This window comes from Arachis stenosperma, chromosome 5 (assembly GCF_014773155.1).
Source record: "Arachis stenosperma cultivar V10309 chromosome 5, arast.V10309.gnm1.PFL2, whole genome shotgun sequence".
Lineage (NCBI taxonomy): Eukaryota > Viridiplantae > Streptophyta > Magnoliopsida > Fabales > Fabaceae > Arachis > Arachis stenosperma.
In genome coordinates, this window is record NC_080381.1 from 13,239,492 (window position 1) to 13,257,201 (window position 17,710).

At 35.6% G+C, this 17,710-nt stretch overlaps 3 protein-coding genes across 3 annotated transcripts; 2 read left to right on the forward strand and 1 right to left on the reverse strand.

Moving 5' to 3' along the window:
• Nucleotides 1-5,213: 5,213 nt before the first annotated feature.
• LOC130980444 (serine/threonine-protein phosphatase 7 long form homolog) lies at nucleotides 5,214-7,454 on the forward strand. Its single transcript, XM_057904126.1, has 4 exons — nucleotides 5,214-5,276; nucleotides 5,940-6,664; nucleotides 6,758-6,839; nucleotides 6,918-7,454. The coding sequence occupies exons 1-4, from the start codon at nucleotides 5,214-5,216 to the stop codon at nucleotides 7,452-7,454; spliced, it is 1,407 nt and encodes a 468-aa protein (XP_057760109.1).
• A 2,964-nt stretch (nucleotides 7,455-10,418) lies between these two features.
• On the forward strand, nucleotides 10,419-11,971 carry LOC130982539 (ribosomal RNA small subunit methyltransferase, mitochondrial). The gene is made up of 2 exons (XM_057906576.1): nucleotides 10,419-10,787; nucleotides 10,881-11,971. Exons 1-2 carry the CDS (start codon nucleotides 10,419-10,421, stop codon nucleotides 11,568-11,570), a joined length of 1,059 nt encoding a protein of 352 aa, XP_057762559.1. The 3' UTR covers nucleotides 11,571-11,971.
• A 1,892-nt stretch (nucleotides 11,972-13,863) lies between these two features.
• On the reverse strand, nucleotides 13,864-17,232 carry LOC130979783 (3-epi-6-deoxocathasterone 23-monooxygenase CYP90C1). Its single transcript, XM_057903328.1, has 9 exons — nucleotides 16,759-17,232; nucleotides 15,528-15,852; nucleotides 15,303-15,452; nucleotides 14,970-15,227; nucleotides 14,801-14,899; nucleotides 14,656-14,734; nucleotides 14,475-14,581; nucleotides 14,270-14,397; nucleotides 13,864-14,170 (listed from the first exon to the last, which is right to left on the reverse strand). The coding sequence occupies exons 1-9, from the start codon at nucleotides 17,067-17,069 to the stop codon at nucleotides 14,080-14,082; spliced, it is 1,548 nt and encodes a 515-aa protein (XP_057759311.1). The 5' UTR covers nucleotides 17,070-17,232; the 3' UTR covers nucleotides 13,864-14,079.
• Nucleotides 17,233-17,710: the final 478 nt, after the last annotated feature.

Sequence of the window (17,710 nt, forward strand, 5' to 3'; positions counted from 1 at the left end):
ACAAGATACAATTATTAGCAAACAAAACAGACAAAAATCTCAAATACACAGCCCCGCAAGACATATCCCTCCGCAGCAGATTTATCAACGTTTTTCCTTAGCCATTCATCGATTTCGTCACTTGATATTTCATATCTCTCACTACATTCATAAAATAAGATGTTAACAAAAATAATTACGATGATAGACCGTAATATAGCTTACGAGGTACTGTACCCGTCAAAGTATTGATCTTCTTCAGGAGGTGAATCCTCCACAACAACTTTTTTCTTTTTTTGTTGTGTTCTGGGTGGAAAAAAAAAGAATACCAATCAGAAATAAAAAATTAATTTTATCACAGAATATTAATGAAAGAAGTGCTTACTCTTTTGGTGTTGTTTTTGGTTTTTTCTTTTTCTTCTCCTTCTCCGCAGGTGATGATTCTTCACTCCTATAAGTTAATAATAGACACTTCAATTAATACACGAAATCTTTATAATGAAGCCAAAAGAAAGGAGTAATAATTTCAGGACATTACTCATCACTTGGTTCAGATTCAGATTCTGAATCAGAATCTGACTCCTCTTGCTTCTGCTTTCTTTTTCTGAAGTCCATTCTGGAAGGCAAACAATCATCATTTAGAACATACTAAAAATACACCCAAATGAATTCACAAGATACACCCAACTGAATATTAAATATACACCCAACGCAGCAAACGAAACACACGCTGCTTAATAAACTACATACACCCAACGTGATCAAACAAAATACACCCAACTCGAAAAAGAAATTATACCCAAGTATGGTTCTTACTTTTTCCCCTTTTTGCTGGGGTGTTTTCTTCCTGAATCCTCTGAGTCTTCTTGAGCCTCAGACTCAGAGGTAGAAGTGTCACTGTCAGTAGTTTTTGTCTCCGAAGACGAAGTTGGACTCGCCTTCCTTTTTTTGTTTTTTTGATTTCTTGTTTTTTTTTTCTTTTTTTTCTTTTTTTTTTTCATTTTTTCTCTTGTCTCTGCGATCTTCAGAATCCCCTGAAACATGAGATATTTTAGTTAGCAGCATTCAGGTAAATAAAATACACCCAACTTATTATGTTTACTTATCAAAATTTCCTGTCTTTCTGCAGACATTCTTTCCACCAACTACTCCTTAGTCCAGTTGGCAATCCAGGGCTTTGGTGGTCTTTGAGTCCTGTTTTTGCCTTTGTTTTTTGAAAGATGAAAGTAGATTATCATGAGGGCGAAGAGGCAGCCATTAATTGATTTCTTCTTCTTCTCCTGGTAGTCTGTGATGCCCTTGACCATGAAGGTCAAAACATGCCCCCCCCCAGTTTCTCTCTGATATGCCGTCCATCTTAAAAATTGGGGCCAGGTGCACGGACGATATTTTGTTTATCGTTGTTGGGAAAAGGAACGCCATCTGTATGTAGAGGATGAATATCCTCTTGAACATCAGGCGTTCCTCTTCGTTGCCAACGCCGATTTCCATCATTTCATCAGTAAGACTTTTGAGGGTCTTACCCTGGAATCTTCTATAAATTATTTTGTCATCATCAGAAAGTTTCTTATACTCAACTTTCTCAGGAAATAGATCTCCTACAAAAAGGAAGACAACAAAGTATCCAAGTCGGTTCAAAAACACCCAAGCATCAACTTATATAGACCCAAGCAACAACTTAATATACACCTATAATTTTAAGCTAGTTATCTGTTGCATTGATGCCAAGTGCATGACCTATTTTTCTTGGTGTTATTTGGAAAGAACCATATCCTGTCTTCAGTTTGTTCTCCCCAAGTTTGAAGTTGTTTGCCAGCTCCCTTAAGAGTTGGTGATCCACCCTTAGTGGTGGGATGTGCATCAACCCACCGAATCCAAGATCCCTCACAATTGCCTTCTTCTCCTCAGTCATGTTTCTGAACTTATCACTCAGGAGATGTGTGGCACACTTAAGGTCTTTTGTTTGGTTTCTTGCTGCCATTTTCTCTGAAACGAACAATACACCCAAAGAAAACAGTAAGATACACCCATATATATATGAGTCAGATACACCCATTAATAACAATTAGATACACCCATTGATAACAGTAAGATACACCCATATATATGATTCAGATACACCCAAAGATATCAGCAAGATACACCCATTGATAACAGTGAGATACACCCATAGATATTATTCAGATACATGCGTATAGATATTAGTCAGATCACTCAACCATGCTTCAATATCAAGCCACATTACAAGGTTAAGCAGTATACACCCCCGAATCTACGGAATAAACCCCCAAAAATCAACAACAATAACAAGAGAACTTAGAACAACAACGTAGAACGACGTAGAACTTAGAAGAACGACGTAGAACTTAGAACATTGTAACAAAGAAGCAAGAATAATAGTAAACCCTAGAAGAACGACGTAGAAGAAAAGTAAAATATACAGGAATCTTAATGAACTTACGTTGAGTATTGTTGCTTTGTTTTCTGTTCAGATTCTTCACGGAGAGTTTGATGGTGTTTTGATGGAGGTTTCGAAGAACGATTTGTATATTTTGAACTTTGATTTTCGCTCGAAAATGGGAGAGTTTCCTTGTTTTCAAAGTGCCTTGAGAAATGGAAGAAGTGGAAGAAGTGGAAGAGTCTGCCATACGTAACCGTTTGAGTGTTGAGCGCGTGACTTTGACGCGCCATGTTATCTCTTTTGGTGCGCGTGATTTCTCTTTGGGCTGGGCCAACTTATATGCTTGTAGGCTTGTATGTGTAGCAGGCCCAAACCAAATATTGTACACTTTCAGTTTGCAATAATGGAAAATATACAATATCCCGAAAAAGAATATATCTTATTTTTGCTATATATCAAAATGATATATATGGGTCATTTCTGCTTGTCGATAAAGCATGTTGAAAAAGAAAATATTTTGTTTCCATAAAAAAACTATTTAAAATTGTTCAATATAATACGTATTAAAAGATCGTCCTTTGGTATGAATAACCACTAACCACTCGAAAAATTGATTCTAAGTGGTTGAAGAAAGAAAAGAGGAATACAAGACGTGAGTGGCTAAAGGGATGGACGTTAGTGGTCCACGTCATAACGGATTCATGCATTTATGGGGCCCACCACTATGAAAGTAGAGCCCCAGCACGTGCCACGCATGAAGCAAAGCGGGTGATTAACACCGTTAGGGTAGTGGGCTTGTGGCTCCTGGGATCCTATCGCCGTTAACGTCGGTCCGTTGAGCTTTGGGATCACGCACAGGAAGGTGGAGGAGAAATGGCCCTGGTTCACACAAAATCACGAGGATCTTTGTGCTTTGTGGGATTATATACACACATTATTATCTCAATTAATGCCTATTGCCTCATATCCTTGTCCTCTACTACCTTGTACCTTTCCCATATGGAAAAATATAGGGTACGAATATACTATCTAATTTATTATTAATAATAATTAATTATTATATTTTAAATATATATATATATAAATATATTTTAAAAATATATATATAAAGATATTTTATTTTTATTAAATATAACTATAAATAAAAATTATCAAAAATTAATTAAAATACTGTGGATAACATAACGAAATTGTTCTCATAAAATAACATGCATACTTGCTTAATATCATAATTTATTTTTGATATATTAACTATTGATATATTGACTATTATCATAAAAATTATATTTGTATTTAATCAACAATACAATAGAATCAGCAAATGTTATTATTTAGAATCAATACTTTATATTTATTAAAATTTATATACCTAAATCAGTATTATTTTATATTTATTAAAATTTATACACGTGAATTAATATTAAAGATAATGGAGTTAACATAAGTATTAAAGTATACCCTGATAGAAAGAGTAAATTTAAGTAAAGCTTGTTTTCCTATGAGAAATTACAATATTATATTTTTAGAAAAAATAGAGGTAGACAATAAAAATATTAAACAATTTGAATAATGGATATATTAGATATTTATTTCACTAGGTGTACGAATAGTTATTCTAATATTAAGATTTAGGTGGGTAATTTGGAGATATATAATATTTTTTATTTGATTGGTGATTGTTTATATTGTTCAAGAAAATTATTGGTTAGCATAATTCATATTTTTATTCAGTATAATGATAAAATTGTGAAAGAATAAGAAAAGAAAAGAATGCGAACTTTTATTGATTGTTGATTGATTGAATTGTAGTGTAAATTATAAAGGTAAAACTAAGTATATATAAATCATTAACCTATAAAAGATAAAAGCAAATAAAAATAAAATAAAAATAAGATAAAGACTAAAATTATAATTGAATTTTTGTATTCTGTTTGAGATGAATTTGTGGCTCATACAACTTTTTTATTGTTGTTATGGCTAAAGGTGTAAGAGTAGTTTAATATATAATAAAAACATTTTTCTAACTCATTCACCATGCATAAGGCATTAAAGCGACAAATGGCGGCGAAGGTGGCTAGCAGTGCGACGAAACAAGTGTTGTATTCGTTGCTGTATGATGTGATTATGTATGTTCTGAATGATATTTTTACTTTTATGAATTTATAGGTAGCATGAATTGTAAGCCGCACCTACTCTGAGGCTCTGAGTGAATTTGGCATGACTCATTTGGATCTATTGTTGTTTCAGTGAATTTCTCTTCTATTAACTAATTAAGATTTTATATTACTAACAGAATTCGACCGGAAATTATTTTCTGTATGGAAACATTGTTGGTGTATTGGCCCAATATGAGTGAGATGAGTGTTTTGCGTGGAGGTGGTGTCAGGGACAACACGTCGGGGGCGTGATAGCCATACAAAGCCGGCGACGTGGCGGAACCCCCGCAACACGCGGGGGACGTGATGAAGTGGCGAGACTGACAACACGGAGGGCGAGAAGCGTTGAAGACCGTGAAGCTTGTTGAGTTCCGAAGAAGGGCAGAATCACGCGGGAGGCGTGTTGCAGGCCTGCCTGCATGCAGAGAACACCCCCCCTCCCCGGTAACCAGTGGCCAGCCCTATAAATTCATCTTCTTCTTCCATTGAAGATAGGAGACTGAGGCATGAAGTTTTGAAGGAAGAAAGGGAAATACAAAAAAAAGAAGGCAGTGTGGGTCGGTTGAGTGAGTGAGTGTTAAATTAGAAAGTGGGTAGTTTGAGTAATAGTAGTAGTAGTGAAGGTGTAATTAGTTAGGGTATTTGTAGGAAAAAAGAAATTATAAAAATTTAAAAAAATGGTACGTAATTATGCGGCGGCTGAAGAACATATTATCAACTATTTGGAGCATCCAATTTATGTAAGTTGATAAATTTTAATTTTTTATATGCTGAAATTTTTTAAATATTGTTGTTGTTAGTATTTTATAAATATATAGAAAAAGGCCCATTTATTTTTTTTATATACTGTGTTAGAATAAAATTTGAATCTGTAAAATATAATTATATTTTTTTGTATATAAATTTTTTTAGTATTATCATAAATTTTTTTTTGAATATATAAATTTTGTTGTGGTTATTAACGAAAGTAATGCATAAATAATAAATATTTGAATTTTTTAAGACAAAATAATAATTTTCAGTATTTATAAAAATTAATTAAAATAAATAGATAAATAAATATGTATGAAGTCGGCTCTGTGAACTATCTATGAAAAAAGAAATATTCTTACAAATACGTATTTTGACAAATAAATAAATAAAATTAAAAATATTATTTGTTTATGTTAAAAAAAAAAAAGAATTATATATTTATTTATTTTTAAAAATAATGTTTGGCAGTAAACAAAGAAAATTAGTAGTTCAGTGAATTGTTTAATTTAATTTATTTATTAATATTTATTTATTTTACAGTAGGTAAGTAAAGAAATAGATAAATGTTAATATATAATTTATTTAATTATTTTTTTTAATATTAATAATTTGAATATTAATAATTATTAATAACAAATTTTTTTATGCAGCCTAACAGGAATTTATTGGTGCGTAAACTGGATCCACCACAGACGTGGAATCCGATGGTAGAAAACTACCTACGCACCACGGGATTCTACCACGTCTCAAAGATTGGGATAATACGTGGATTTTATCCGTTATTAGCTGCTCTGGTCGAAAGGTGGAGGCCAGAGACTCACACCTTCGTGATGCCTGTGAGTGAGATTACAGTGACGTTGGAAGATGTCGCTTATATATTTGGCCTACCCATTGACGGAGAGGCTGTGAGTGGATGGACAGACAGTAGTGCCGACTTCGTGCGAAGCCAGAGTTACGCCATATTTGGTCGGGAGCCAGAAGTCAGTAGTTTTTCAAAATCCTATATAAAGTTGGCTTGGGTAAGACGTGTCAGAGACGCGGAGCCGTTAGACACTGAGAATTCCATTAGGCGATATGTCAGATGTCATATCTTCTACTTGTTGGGGTCGACCTTATTCGCGGATAAGTCGACCGCATACGCCCATGCGAAGTATCTACCTTTGCTTCGAGATTTCGATCGGATCCATACTTACAGTTGGGGTTCAGCATGTCTTGCACATCTTTATAGAGCATTGTGCCGTGCATCACGATTTGATACAAAGGAGATGGATGGACCTCTCAATTTGTTGTTTGTTTGGGCTTGGGAGCGAATGCCATGTCTTGCGCCCGTACCGAGGAACACCCTTCCACCCGCTGAGATACCAGTTGCAAAGAGGTAATAATTCTTATTTTAGTCTTGTGTTATATTCACGTTGCATGTTTGATTTAGGGTTACATATGTAAATCTTTTCAATGAATCATGTTTCAGGTGGAGTCATTCGGCGCACCCCACAGCGTGGTCATCGAATACTGTAGTGACATTTAGGCATCATATAGACTACATGCAGGAGGTAAACATTTATGTTTCTTGTGAATCCTATTTCCAAATAGTAAAGTTAGGGTTCTGACATACGAATTATGATTGGCAGTTTGAGTGGCGGCCGTACGCCGGATTGATCGTGCCCGACGAGCTACACGGACATCTCGATGTGTGTGACACCGTTGCTCCGTTGATGTCGTTTGAGTGCATCGAATGGCACCCTGTGGATCGAGTGATGCGTCAGTTTGGGTATTCACAACCTACCCCGCAAGGAGCAAGGGATATTCCACTGGACCTGCATTGCATGGCTCTTCGCGGAGTACAGCTTCATGACTGGACAGTTATTCATGGGGCATGGATAGAGGAGTGGGGCAACAGGCGAAACACTCGCCTGCGGGATCTGCACCCCCTTCCGACCTGGGATTTTAGTCCGACCATGGAGTATCGGGATTGGTACATGCGCTCATATGGGCATCTACTGAGATTGTCGGAGTACGTTTCTCAGGATCCACAGCCACATGTACCACAGCCACCTGCCCCACAGGAGTATGTTCCTCAGCAGCCACAGCCAGATCAGCATGCAATGTTTCAGCCGTTTCCATATTATGTACCACAGCCACCGGAGCACAGTCAGGGTAGCCGATAAATTTGAAACATATTCTGCATACTCCCTTCGTCAGTGATCGGCATGGTATCAAATTGTATTAGACCACCAAATACTATAACTGGATTCCGGTACAAAATTCTGCTCACTCTCATTAACGTACCGTTCTCCATACTTTGACAGAGACCGTTCTGAAGCTCCATTAACGTCATGGTGAATGGAACCACAAACGAAAACGGATTCTAGCAGACAAACCTCACTCCCTCATGAGTATTGCGAATTATTTCACCGTTGCGATACACCACCAACTTTGCGGTACCCTCCATTGCACTACCTACACTTACAAAACACTCAAAGAACACTCACACACTCTTACTCAGAATGAAAATAAAGTCCAACTCTGCCTATATATAGATGGAGCATTCACCACGCCCCCCACGTGCTGCCTGCCGCAGCCAATCAAGTGTTGCCACGTGTCATCACGCCCCCCGTGCTGAATCATCACGCCCACCGCGTGCTAGCTCCACGTCACCACGCCCCCCGTGCTGAGTCAACACGCCCCCGGCGTGATTCCGTCTCCAGCCAATGACATTGCGCCACGACAGCACGCCTTTCCCGTGCTGTGGCAACACGCCCCCGGCGTGATTCGGGCTCCAACCAACGAGGTTCCGCCACGTCTCTTCACGCCCCCTGCGTGTAGCAGGCAACACGCCCCCCACGTGTTGATCTTGCATTACACATGTCCACAATACAGTAATACACATGGTTCTCCCATTTCTAGCCAAATCACCACCAGCTTTTCCATATCCAAATTATTGAGCCGAATTCGACTCTTGAAATAAACAGTATTTTTGCTACGTGAAATCAACTAGGAAGCGTAACCTGATAATGTAAGAGTTGTGGATTGAAACTCTATAACAGAATGCAGTGAAAGGCTCTCAAACAAATTAAAATACAGAAAAATAACTGACCAAAAATATTATTTATATATAAAAATTAACTATTAAAATCAGTTATTTTATATTTATGTATAAATATAATTATTATTTAATTTATTTTTAATATATATTTTATATTTTAATATATATTTTATATTAATAGCTTATTTTAATATATACCTAACATAGTTGATAACTGAAGTACAAAACAAAATTAGGTAAATAGTTATATCTTAGCCAAACTTTAGTCAAGTGTCAAAAACACTTATGGCTTTGTTTTTTCTTTATTTTCTTCTGTATTTTATTCCTCACTCTCAAATTTTTGTCATTAAAGGAAAGTTTACTCAACTAATTAAAAATTAAAGAGAAAAATAGAGAAGAAATTATTCTCGTATGCATATTAAATGGAATAATATATAGTTGGTTTTTATGAAGACTTTGTATACACAAGTACACTTCAGGAGTTCAGGTAGCTATCGAATGTGACAGCAGCTAATAACGAACTCTAACTAATTCTTGAAATACGGAATTTAATCACAACTAACTTTTAACCACCATAACTTAATCTATTCATTAATTAATAGATGTTGTTTAAAAGGTGTGGTTGTATTGTAAACCCCCACGACCAAACATGCTGAATATATACTTGGGAAGAAAAAAAGAGTTTCATTATTTAACATTTTGAATGAGCCTGCTGGCCTCCATGGAGATTCCTTCGACTGTAAGATTTATTCAAAACGATTAGTATAGTGCACTATTCTTTTCTGTTTAGTTATTTCAGGACCCTTTAGAATATAATATATGTAATGGCAGTGTATATAATACGTAATACTATGGGGTTAGGGTTAGGCAGCCACTACTATTTGACAAAGTTAATGGAGTAATGGGTTCTAATTTTTATATGGCGTAAAGTTGCCCAACCTAGAATTTGGTCCACATGTCGTATTGATATTGCGTTCGCTTTTTCAATAATCAGACCAATCGGACTTTATTCTCCATTTTGGTTTTGGCGGGAACAATGAATTCCTCTCTATACATGGCGCCACAAAAAGCTTGTTTTTGCAATATCTTTTCTTTTTCTCTTAATTGTTCGATCTAGAATTAAACTAGTCCTTTTTGCCTCGATAATGTTAATATAAGTAGTTATTAGGTTGGCCTAATGTTCTTTATAATATATTATTGTTGTCTTTATGTCATAATAATTTTAGTAGTGGACGATTATAATAATACTCTGGAAACTAATCTTGTAAGGAGACAACATTTGAATCAAATCCATTCCAATTTCGTATGTCACTCCTTTAGAACACGGGGCAGGTAAAGGTAAATAGCAACCGCCAAAATTATGTTGTTATATATATAGTGTGTCATAGGAAGGACAACGTAAATGAAGCTATGTATAAATCATTGGCATGGGAAGTAAACCCAAAAGCAAAGCAAAGCAAGGAGCAAGGAACAATTATTTTGTATTTGGAAGGAATGGTCAACGAAAAGTAAATTAAAGCATGCATTCAAAGGGACTGAGAAGAGCGTGGCTGGCATACTTGCCATAAATTATGAATTAGGAATTCCCCGTAAACTTTGTAACAATAATTGATTTGCTCCATGCTTTGTTCTCAAGTTCTTTCGTTTTACTTTAGCCCCCAGTTGTCCCCCCATTCATGAATAGACAAACTGACAAAGTATATGGCTCCAATCTAATTTGCCATCATCTTCAACTACTCAACCCTGCTTGTGTCCCACAATATTTATACATAATAATGAGTACGTATGCCTTTTATCCAATTCACTCTCACTACTTGCTGATGCTATCAAATATGGTACGCTGACCTATTAGTTTATTGAATGATTACAAATATACATTTGACAATAATAATCCTATTACATCTCCAACAACATATGAGAACAAACTATATTTAGATAAAGAAAAAGGAGAAAGGTACTTATTTGGGCCCAGATACAAAAAGGAAAACTATATGGGCTTGGTTAAGATCGTTTGGGCTTCAATACGGCCCAATCAAGAGAAGATCTATGTCCAACGTCGCGAAGAAGCAAGCAGTGGTACCTGACCATGCTTGGAGCCCCAAGGCGCGTCCTTGGGTTAATCCCCTATAGTCTACAAAAACTGTCACCGCGGCAACTCCACCACCACGATGTCAACAATGGTGGCGGTGGCAATAGTGAAAAAGAAGAGAGCTTTCGTTTCTACAAGAGCAGAGGTCAACACATTCTCGTCAACCCTCGAATTCTCGACACCATCGTTCGGAGGTCCGCTATCAATCCCACTGACACTGTCCTCGAGATAGGACCCGGCACCGGCAACCTCACCCTCAAGCTTCTAGAAGCCGCCCACAGGGTCGTCGCCGTCGAGATCGACGATCGCATGGTACATGTACTCGAGAAGCGCGTCCTACAACACGGCCTCCGCCACAAGCTCAACGTAAAAGTTTTCTAACGTTACTTCTTTTAGTCATCCACATGTTCGATGAAATGCCTCAACCAAAGTTTTTATTTTTCTCCTTGGGGATTTCAGGTTATACAAAAAGATGCGTTGCGAATACGATTCCCACACTTTGATCTCGTGGTGGCGAACATTCCTTATGGGATTTCGTCACCTCTTCTGATGAAACTGGTGTATGGGGCAAGCCCATTTAGGAGTGCAACTCTTCTGCTTCAGAAGGAGTTTGCTGGAAGGTTACTGGCTAATCCCGGTGACTCTGAGTTCAACCGATTGGCGGTGAACGTGAAGCTTGTGGCTGACGTGGAGTTTGTCATGGATGTAAGCAAGAGGGACTTTCTGCCATGCCCCAAAGTTGATTCCTCTGTTGTCATAATCCGCCCCAAGGATCAGGTTCCAGATGTTGATATGCGTGAGTGGAGGGCCTTCACCAGGACTTGTTTTAGCAGGAAGAACAAGACACTTGGGGCCACCTTTAAGCAAAAGTCCAAACTTTTAAGCTTGTCCAAACTGTCCAATGTGTCTGGTTTTGCTGAAGAAGAAGAAGAAGATGATCATGATCATGATGAAGGGGGGTCTCAGAGGTCTTTTAAGGAAAAGATTATTGGGGTGCTTAAAACGGGAGGGTATGAAGACAAACGGCCTTCCAAACTTTCTATTGAGGAATTGCTGCATTTGCTCTCATTGTTCAATGGAGCTGGCATATATTTTCATGACTGTCGCAAGAACTCTAATGAAGATAGATTTGATGAAGATGATGGCTAGTGCCCCCTGGTTAGCAACTGCTCCATGGAATGCAGGCCTTACATATATAAAGAAAAGAAAAAGAGATTCAAATTGAAATCAAAGTGAAGGTCTTGATGATATTAAAACCTTTGAATTTTTGCATTAGTGAAAGCCTGAAACTGGGTAACAAATTCATGCAGAGTTATTTTGTTTATAACGATTCGCTATGTTTATTGTAGGACTTGCATAATTTATTGTAAAGTTTAACAAATACTAATAATTTCTTCTTTCTAAGCTTCTGTGTGTTTATGATGAAGCATGTGAAAGTTCCTAACATAGTGAGAGATAACATGCAGATTTTGCTTTTCATACCCCTAAATTTAATTCTTAGACTTATATTAAAAGAGCCCGCTAGGGACACAATGACTTATTTGTATAATGTACACAATGGGCTATATGAGTTACAAAATGGACATCTTCTATACTATTTAGAATAACTATCCGAGTACTAGGGATAATAAACATCTCTCCGCTTAAACTGATTTTTGGATTCACGAAGGATTGAACTCTTGACCTTTCAGATCTAGAGCTCTAATACCATGTCATAATACTACTTATCACAAAAGATAAAACTAATGGTTATATCTCTAGTACTCCATAAATCTTCATTGTACACATTGTACAAATATTTTATTGGCTCCTCATCCTTTTCCTTATTAAAATTAGTCACTAATATCAAAGGTTAATTCACCAGTTCACTTAAAGTAAGTTTTGGAATTCAAATTCAGCCTTGTGCATGCAGCAATTAGGGGCATTAAACGCGCTAAAATCCGCCGTATCGTAACTCGCCAAAAGAGGCGGACTGAACTATAACTTTGAGACCGCAAGTTTAACTTGCACCGCCTAACCCACGGGTTTTGGCGGATTTCGATAGCGCGGGAGTTACCTAACAAGACTGCTATTCTATTATTTTACTTCCAAACCTTGATTAATAATTATGTTTATTAGATATTTAAAATTTAAAAATGATAATTTTTTTGTCTTTAAAATTTATAAGTTTATTAAAATATTTGTAAAATTATATATTTTTTAATATTTAATAATTTAAAAACAAAAACAAAAATAAGTAAGTTTGGCTGTTAATCTACCATTAGGTAGGGGTATACATTTGGGATTGTCTTACTAGACGGGACGATACGGGCTAGCCCGTTTGCCGCTCCTAACAGTAATTTACAGTTGATTAATTCTTGATTTGCCGCTAAAAAATATCGTAAAAAACAAAAAAAAATCACTAATATATAATATATATTAAAATATAAAATATATATTTATAGACAAATAAGATAGTTGATTTAATATATAAATAGCAGTAATGAATTTAATTAAGTAATACCACATTTTATGGCGATAGTTTGCCCTATTTTCTTTCTCGGCAATAATAGGCCCCAATCCCCATAGGTATAAAATAGTTTAAGCTGCATGCATAAGCGGAGCATCTTCACTTTGCGCTAATATTGAAGAGGTTTTTTTTTTCCTTTTTTTTTTATGGTATTGAATATTGAAAAGTTTTAGTAGGCTGTAGCAGAGCCCGAGCTGATTTCACGGCATGGGGCCGAAAGCAACGCAAAACGCACAGCGGATGAGTTAACACTCAAAAGTCAAAATCACTTCTGAAATTTGTATCATGTCTTAGATTAACTCATACAACTTCAATTAACTCAATTTGGATTCTTAAATTTCGATTGGTAACTCGCATTAGTTCAGAGTTTACTTCATTAACAATGAGCTAAATTGACACATTAGGTTGCCATGATATGAAATGATATCATTTTATAGTTGTGCAAATTCACGAATTAAATTACATCTTTTTAGTTTTTATAGGAGAAATCATTCTTGCGCAAATCACTCGACTATTACTTTCTCTTTGTGTTGCCATTCTAAGCAACCTCTGTTGCGATTACCGTCGCTCGATCAACTTAATGTGCCAACTCAACTCATTGATGGAGATAAATTCAGAGACTAAATACTAGTCACAAATCGAAATTTAAAAGTCTAAATTTGGTTAATCAAAATCTAAAAGATGAATTTAAAGTACAATGAAAATTTCAAAGAACAACCAAGTAGAGAAAATTTTAATTGATAGAAGACAAGGTATGAAAGAGTTATAGCTATTTAATCATCCCACTTGCTTGCATTCAGTACTAGTATTAATTCTAACGACAATTAATGAATGTTAAAACAAAATAAATTAAAAAAATGTTTGGCTAATATTTTTTCGTTACTAAACATTTCAGTTCTTGAAATGTCCCTTTTTGTTATAAGATATATTATTTGTATTCATTTATGTCTTCTACCCAGAACGAACACAAATTCTTTTCTTATTGGATAAACATTGAAATTCCATTCCATTCCATTATAAAGAGATGTCTATGGACTTGATGTACAAGAAGGAGTGAATACATAAAAACATTTCCCATTGTCTTCCCTTAATTCTTATTTTTATCCCCCATGTTAAAATAATATCCCTCTGTACACCACCGGGATTAGATCATGCATTAATGGGTTCTACACTAATTGGCAGCTTTCTTTTCATCTTGACGGTTGGAAAGTATATTATTTCATCCGTCTCAGCTACCCATCTGCTTGAAAGAAAAGAATTACAGAATGAAATCGCAAAATCATTATTTTCCTTTTAAAAAAGAAAAGTTAATTTCTAGTGAAGCTCATATACTATTTACCTGTAAGTAGTGACAAGATGGTGAAGGAAAATAGAAAGCTCTAGCCTAGAGAGTTCTAACCCAGGGCATAATCTCTGTCCACCGCCAAATGGGGTAAAACAGTTGTTACTAGCCGCAGCTCCAATTTTCTGCAAGTTTTATGTGATTATGAATTATATATGAAATAATCATGATAGATACGTTTTCATATATAGTTGTATATTACCTCCCATCTCCATGGATCAAACTTAAAGGGGTTTTCATAGTTGTTGGAGTCTAAGTGAACAGAGGTAAGTGATGCCATAACACACCATCCCTTAGGAATTAAGTACCCTGAAGAGAATTAATTAGTATAGATAAGTAAGTTTGTTATACATGCACAAGTGTTGTTGGCCGAAACAACTCACCTTTAATTTCTACGTCTTTGACTGCTTTTCTCCAAATGCCGTTGACAATATTGGCCATTCTAAGAGTTTCACTTATGACCTTATAGAAAGCAAAATAGTAAGATTAAACACTACATGTAAATTGCAGATAGAGTTAGAGACTCACATTTTGAGTAAATTGCAGTGACATGTAATCAGTCCATGCATATTCATCTGAAGAGTTAGGACTACTACTCTTCTGCCTCTTCAGTTGCATGTTCTCCTCCTATTAATAACAAAAATCCAAATCAGACAAATAAACCAAAGTTTAATTAGAGTAAAAAAGTGAGGCTTACTCGGAGTTTGGAAAGAGCAAGAGGGGAGTTAGAAAGGAAGAAGAGAGCGATGGTCATGGCAGTAGGAAGGGTCTCTTCACCAGGTATCATCATCTCTATTATGTTGGAACTCATCATTTCCAACGTCAGCTCCGGATTCCACTCATTCCCTAACACCACGTCCACCACATCCTTCTCTTCATTACTAACTTTTTCCTTCTTCTTCTTTTTCCTCTCCTCTATTATCCTCTTCACAATCTTCACCATCCTTTCTTTCGCCTGCATGCATGCATGCATCTATCTCATCATTCAAACTAAACCAATTCCAAGTAAATTAAATAATTAATAATAAACCTTCAAGGATTTGTATAGCCTTGTTCCTGGAAACTTGAGGGGCAAGCAAATTAACCCTTTGATGAACTCTTCAAATTCTTTCTTCAACAACTTGAGCTCTTCACCAGCACCAACGCTCATCAAAACTTTAACCAATACACTAAACGTAATCTGACACATACATACACTCATCAAAAAGAGTAATTGATTTATGCATATATATATAGAATTATAGATATAGTATACCATTTTGACTTGATCTTGAACGTATATTGATTGGTGCGAGGTCCAAGTGGCCAAGCATTGTTTGACAGCGCGTTCAATGTCAGTGGTGATTCGAGCCTTGAGGTGCGGGGATCGGAGGAAGCCTCCGATGAGTGCATGCATCTTCCTGTGGAGGGTGCCATTCATGTGGAGTATGGAGTGTTCCCCCATGAGTTCCCTTATTGATTTGGGATAAGCAGGGACGAACATGTTCCCTTGGTTCATCAGAACCACCTTGTTCACCTCCACCTCCGTCGACACTATCACACTGCTTCCCAGTATGCTCGTCTTGAACACATTCCCATACCTACAAACATTTCAATTTCCTTTCTATCTTAATTAAAAATATTTAAATGTTTTAATTAATTCCTTGACCTAACTTCGCATATATCGGTCCCATTTTGGAACTAGTGATGCCTCAATTATAGGCTATACCTAAAGCTAGCTAGCTAGGATCTTTTTCTTTATAGCAAGAAATAAAAACCTTAATTATTGAAACTTGAAAGGATCCATCCTTCATCGTTGTAAAGCTATAGTACACTCATTAATTCTCTCGTTTCGTCTTTTCAGTACTTTTCATAGGGTAAAACGTACAACTCTACAACTGAACTCACCTTTGTCTTTCTCCCTCGCCACGCAAGTCAAATTAAATAAAGAAACTGAATTTAAATAAACTAAAATTCTGAATCTGCTTAATTTTTCTAGTTAAGCTATAATTAGTGTTAGTAGCTAGTTTATGTGCTTTATTATTATTATAGTAGATAATAAGTAAAAATAGTACATGAGTGTGGACCAGGAAGACAAAATTATTGTGAGCAACACATGGGAATGGTGAATGGAAAGGACCATAGTCATATCATTTTCAAAAATAAACTGGGCCTTCACATAGAGAGGAGAAAGATATTGGTATGATGGATAACGAAATCTTTTAGCGGTTTTCAATTTTTTAGTTATCCTGAATACATATTATATTATTCCAAATAAAATATGACTATGACTCATCACAATTTCACATACAATAAATACTTAATTGAGAATTGACTAAAGTTTTTTGTGGTGGGAATAATAATCACACTTGTATGTGCATTAATTAATAGTATATAATATTGGCGGAGCATGCATGTCATTATTATTGCCCTAATGAAAAAGAAGCATGATGAGAATGGAAATAATAATGATGATGATGATGCGCATGCAAAGAATGAGTACTTACATGGACTTGCGCTTTTCCAAGAAGGTGAGAGGTTGAGGTTGAGAAGTGTAGCCGGAGGCAATGAAATCAAGGGTCTCTCCGATTATAGGCCAACCCCACCGCCCTTCTGGAACCTTCCCCCTTCTCACCACCTTCTTCTTCTTCTTCTTCTTCTTATTTTCACGGAGAAGCCACCAACAAAGACTCGTGATGAAGCAGATTATTACTCCCGTCACAATCATCCATGCCATGTCTTGTTTGTGATGCTCTCTCTGGCTATATATACCAACCACCAAGTCATAAGCAGTGACTCGTGGCGGTTTTGGGTTCATGCAGGTGTTAGATGAAAGAAAGGAAAATGAATAGGTAGGGAGCGAAACAGAAAGTGAGGTGATTAAGGGAGAAACCTTTTTCTTGTTTTGGAGTGAAGAGACTTATATATATATCATGTAAACAAGAGACGATAGACACGAAGGAGATGGATTGGATATCTATCATCTAAATCCAAATACTATATATCTAGAAACAAAGCTTACTAAACAAGTGAAAGAGAGTAACCCAACTATTTTAGTCCCAATAAAAATATTCAGCAAATTTTATAATTTATAATTATTAATTAGTTATTATTAATATTTTTAATAATATAAAAGTATATTTAATGATATAAAATTATATTTATTTTTATTAATTAAATATTAATTAAATTTTAATAAAAATAATAATTTTTTAAACTTTCTCATAAAAATATACACTTTAAATTAAAATAATTCAAACTCTTTTTTTTTCGAGAATTACAAAAAGATTTTGTACATTTAAAATTTATTTTATTGATAATTATTTAATAGCTTACTTTAATTTTTCTCAAAAAAAATGTATAAGTTTTAGGGTGAATCTTCACAAGAAAATACTTGTATGTAAATATAATAACTAAAATATTAGTATATATTATATTACATAATTTTAATTAAATATG